This window comes from Boleophthalmus pectinirostris, unplaced genomic scaffold (genome assembly GCF_026225935.1).
Source record: "Boleophthalmus pectinirostris isolate CB_2022bp ecotype Guang Dong unplaced genomic scaffold, ASM2622593v1 HiC_scaffold_23, whole genome shotgun sequence".
Taxonomy (NCBI): domain Eukaryota; kingdom Metazoa; phylum Chordata; class Actinopteri; order Gobiiformes; family Gobiidae; genus Boleophthalmus; species Boleophthalmus pectinirostris.
The window spans coordinates 1416789-1421788 of record NW_026571207.1 but is presented as its reverse complement, the minus strand read 5'-3'; the positions used below and the strand labels follow the sequence as shown (position 1 = coordinate 1421788).

Below are 5000 nucleotides of genomic sequence, written 5' to 3'. Positions count from 1 at the left end.
TAACAAAACCCAGACGCCTGAAACACAACGGTTTATTTTGTTTTACAGAAACTTTAACCAAATTTGACATTTGAAGTAAAAAATTATGTAGATAAAGTTTAAAAAATAATAATAATGTTGTTGTTTTTTTTACCTCAAACTTCTTGGCGTGATGCAAACCTCCCGCCCAGTTTATGGCGATGTCACAGATCTGGAAAAGAAAAGAGGATTTATGTTACTGGTAAACCAGGTCTAAACCAGGACTAAACCAGGTCTAAACCAGGTCTAAACCAGGACTAAACTAAACCAGGACTAAACCAGGACTAAACCAGGTCTAAACCAGGACTAAACCAGGACTAAACCAGGACTAAACCAGGACTAAACCAGGAAACTAAACCAGGACAAAACCAGGACTAAACCAGGACTAAACCAGGACTAAACCAGGACTAAACCAGGACTAAACCAGGACTAAACCAGGACTAAACCAGGAACTAAACCAGGACTAAACCAGGACTAAACCAGGAACTAAACCAGGACTAAACCAGGACTAAACCAGGACTAAACCAGGACTAAAACCAGGACTAAACCAGGACTAAACCAGGACTAAACCAGGACTAAACTAGGACTAAACCAGGACTAAAACCATAAACCACCAGGTCTAAACCAGGTAACTAAACCAGGTCTAAACCAGGACTAAACCAGGACTAAACCAGGACTAAACCAGGACTAAACCAGGAAAACTAAACCAGGACTAAACCAGGACTAAACCTAGGACTAAACCAGGATAAACCAGGACTAAACCAGGTCTAAACCAGGACTAAACCAGGACTAAACCAGGACTAACCAGGTCCAGGTAAACCAGGACTAAACAGGACTAAACCAGGACTAAACCAGGACTAAACCAGGTAAACTAAACAGGACTAAACCAGGACTAAACCAGGACTAAACCAGTAAACCAGGACTAAACCAGGACTAAATCTAAACCAGGACTAAACCAGGACTAAACCAGGACTAAACCAGGACTAAACCAGGACTAAACCAGGTTAAACCAGGACTAAACCAGGACTAAACCAGGACTAAACCAAACCAGGACTAAACCAGGACTAAACCAGGACTAAACCAGGACTAAACCAGGAAGGAAAACTAAACCAGGTCTAAACCAGGATAAACTAAACCAGGACTAAAAACCAGGACTAAATAAACCAGGACTAAACCAGAAAACTAAAACCAGGTAAACTAAACCAGGACTAAACCAGGACTCAGTCAGGACTAAGCTAAAAGACAAAATCAAAAGACTAAACCACCATAGACAAAGGGACTAAATCAGGAACTAAACCAGGACTAAATCAGGACTAAATCAGGGCTAAATCCGGGCTAAACCCGGACTAAACCAGGTCTAAACCAGGACCAAATTAGGACAGACCATGCCAAGTGTAAACCATGTCCACGTCCATATCTAAACCACCTGTAAACCAGGACTAACCCAGGACTAAACCAGGACTAAACCAGGACTAAACCAGGACTAAACTAAACCAGGAAACTAAACCAGGACTAACCAGGAAACCAGGACTAAAACCAGGACTAAACCAGGTAACCAGGACTAAACCAGGACTAAACTAAACCAGGTCTAAACCAGGACTAACCCAGGACTAAACCAGGACTAAACCAGGACTAAACCAGGACTAAAACCAAGGACTAACCCAGGACTAAACCAGGAACTAAACCAGGACTAACCCTAAACCAGGACTAAACCAGGACTAAACCAGGACTAAACCAGGACTAAACCAGGACTAAACCAGGACTAACCCAGGACTAAACTAGGACTAAACCAGGACTAAACCAAAACTAAACCAGGTCTAACCCAGGACTAAACCAGGACTAAACCAGAAACCAGGACTAAACCAGGACTAACCCAGGACTAAACCAGGACTAAACCAGGACTAAACCCTAGGACTAAACCAGGACTAAACCCAGACTAACCAGGACTAAACCAGGACTAAACCAGGACTAACCAGGACTAAACCAGGACTAAAACCAGGACTAAACCAGGACTAAACCAGGACTAACCAGGACTAAACCAGGACTAAACCAGGAACTAAACCAGGACTAAACCAGGACTAAACCAGGTCTAAACCAGGACTAAACCAGGTCTAAACCAGGTGTAAACCAGGACTAACCCAGGCCTGTAGCAGGTTTAGACTCAGGAGTTTCCCTTCATTTGGTTTTCACGCTGTGTTTTATTGCACATTTTTGTCTTTGGCTCGGGGTCGTGTCTTTTCTCACACTGGCATCGCCGCACTTTGGCTCGGCGGATGAATACTTGAATATTTATGCAGCGATTAACCTGAGTCTGAACGGATCCGCGGAAAAAATGTGTTTTTAAAAGATGCTATTAAAAAAACATCTGTCTCGTCCAGATCGGAGTCCGGATCGGGAGTTTTAAAGACGGGGAACGTGATGTGTGACGCCGTCGATGTGACCCACCTCCAGCCCCGAAAACCAAACGAAAAAACAAACAAAACAAAACAAAAAAAAGTAAAAATTATTGATATTTGAGTGGGTTTTTTTTTTACTCTGATGAAGAATCATGTTTTAACATAAAAAAAATATAAAACATCAGGACTAAACCAGAACTAAACCAGTTCTAAAACATGGGAACCAGATCTAAACCAGGATTGAAACAGGACTAAACCAAACCAGGAAACTAAACGAAAAACAGGACTAAAAACCAGGACTAAACCAGGACTAAACCAGGTCTAAACCAGGACCAAAACAGGACTAAACCAGGTCTAAACCAGGATAAACCAGAAAACCAGGACTAAACCAGGTAAACAGGACAAAACAGGACTAAACCAGGTCTAACCAGGACTAAACCAGGACTACCAGACTAAACCAGCTAAACCAGGACTAAACCAGACTAAACTAAACAGACTAAACCAACCAGGACTAAACCGGACTAAACAGGACTAAACCAGGACTAAACCAGGATTAATCAGGACTAAACCGGACTAACAGGAACAGGACTAAACCAGGACAGGACTAAACCAGGACTAAACCAGGTCTAAACCAAGTCTAAACCAGGACTAAACCAGGACTAAACCAGGACTAAACCAGGTCTAAACCAGGACTAAACCAGGTCTAAACCAGGTCTAAACCAAGTCTAACCAGGACTAAACCAGGACTAAACCAGGACTAAACCAGGACTAAAACCAGGACTAAACCAGGACTAAACCAGGTAAAACCAGGTCTAAACTAAACAAGGACTAAACCAGGACTAAACCAGGACTAAACCAGGACTAAAACCAGGTCTAAACCAGGTCTAAACCAGGTCTAAACAGGTCTAAACAAGTCTAAACCAGGACTAAACCAGGACTAAACCAGGACTAAACCAGTCTAAACCAGGACTAAACCAGGACTAAACCAGGTCTAAACCAGGACTAAACCAGGTCTAAACCAGGTCTAAACCAGGTCTAAACCAGGTCTAAACCAGGACTAAACCAGACCTGGTTGTTTGAGTACACGTCAGTTGTTTTGTTTCGTTCTGTCGTTGTTCGTCTGTCGGCCTCATGACCAGTTCGTTCAGTCACACACAGAGACCGAGACTGAACCTGCTCCACGTCACAAACACGGAGAGGAGACGAAATCCAGACCCGGACCCAGACCCAGACCCAGACCCAGGACCCAGACCCGGACCCAGACCCGGTCCAGATCTGAACCAGGGCCGTGTTTAGTTTCACCTCGAAATATTTAAACGAGAGAATGTCAGATCAGAGGCTCACGCTGTCAGTCATTTCATTTACAGACGTTTCCTCGTCCCAAACAGACCTGGAGTTTTTATTTCACACACGTTTAACTTCTCTCACACTGAAAACACTCTGTTCCACCTGGTGATGTCACGTGGTGCAACGGGTCACATGACACTTGACGTCGTTCGGATCGTTTCAGCTCTGGAAGTCGCCGATCTCGACTGGAACTGAAGTTAAAAGGCAGAGGCGGGACCGAGTCGTCGTTTTACGAGCCTCAAGTCGAGTCTCAAGTCTTTGACCTCAAGTCCGAGTCAAGTCCAGTCCCAAGACAAATACAGGAAAGTCCAAGTCGTGTCTGGAGTCACTGGCCCATAAGTCCAAGTCAAGTCCGAGTCGAGTCCGAGTCGAGTCTGGAGTCACTGGCCCATAAATCCAAGTCAAGTCCGAGTCAAGTCCGAGTTGAGTCCGAGTCGAGTCTGGAGTCACTGGCCCATAAGTCCAAGTCAAGTCCGAGTCAAGTCCGAGTCGAGTCCGAGTCGAGTCTGGAGTCACTGGCCCACAAGTCCGAATCAAGTCCGAGTCAAGTCCGAGTCAAGTCCGAGTCAAGTCCGAGTCGAGTCTGGAGTCACTGGCCCATAAGTCCGAGTCAAGTCCGAGTCGAGTCTGGAGTCACTAGCCCATAAGTCCGAGTCAGTCCCGAGTCGAGTCTGGAGTCACTAGCCATAAGTCCGAGTCAAGTCCAAGTGAGTCTCGAGTCACTGGCCCATAAGTCCAAGTCAAATCTAAGTCGAGTCTCGAGTCATAAGTCCGAGTCGAGTCAAGATGAAATTATGAACAAAACTGGTTCAATCTGGTCTTTGTGGTGGTGGGAGGAGCCAAATTAACACAAGGGGAAATTTAATTCACTTCAACCAAATCAACTCTGGCAAATAATCCCAAATCCAACCTACATTTAACAAATTTTTGTGAAATATTTTACACTTAAATTTTAACCCTGCAGGACAGGACCGGCCCACGGAAACACAAATCTGACGTTTCGCCAAATTGAAAAAGGAACGACAATCTGTTACCAAATGTTCAGTTGCAGCGAGTTTTTACTGTAACACGGTTTTCTGATCTTCAAAACTAAAGCCCCGGAGAGTCTTGATCCTGCACAGTTTTGTTTTGTTGTTTATATGACGCAGTTTTATGGATTTTTATTGAAAGTTTTATTGAGAGTTGAGTTTTTATGACGACATCATCACTCTGACTCAACACAAACTGTAAATATCAGAA

General features: G+C 44.1%; 1 protein-coding gene across 1 annotated transcript in view; it reads right to left on the bottom strand.

Annotated features, from left to right (window-relative positions):
- Window positions 1-5000, bottom strand: part of LOC110171238 (histone deacetylase 3) — a 52408-nt gene that overhangs the window by 12692 nt on the left and 34716 nt on the right. The window contains exons 5-6 of the mRNA XM_055159575.1: window positions 134-212; window positions 1-17 (exon numbers count right to left, since the gene is read on the bottom strand). The exon at window positions 1-17 is cut by the window's left edge and continues 39 nt beyond it. Of these exons, the coding sequence (XP_055015550.1) occupies window positions 1-17; window positions 134-212 (96 nt within the window). The remainder of the gene's footprint in view (window positions 18-133; window positions 213-5000) is intronic.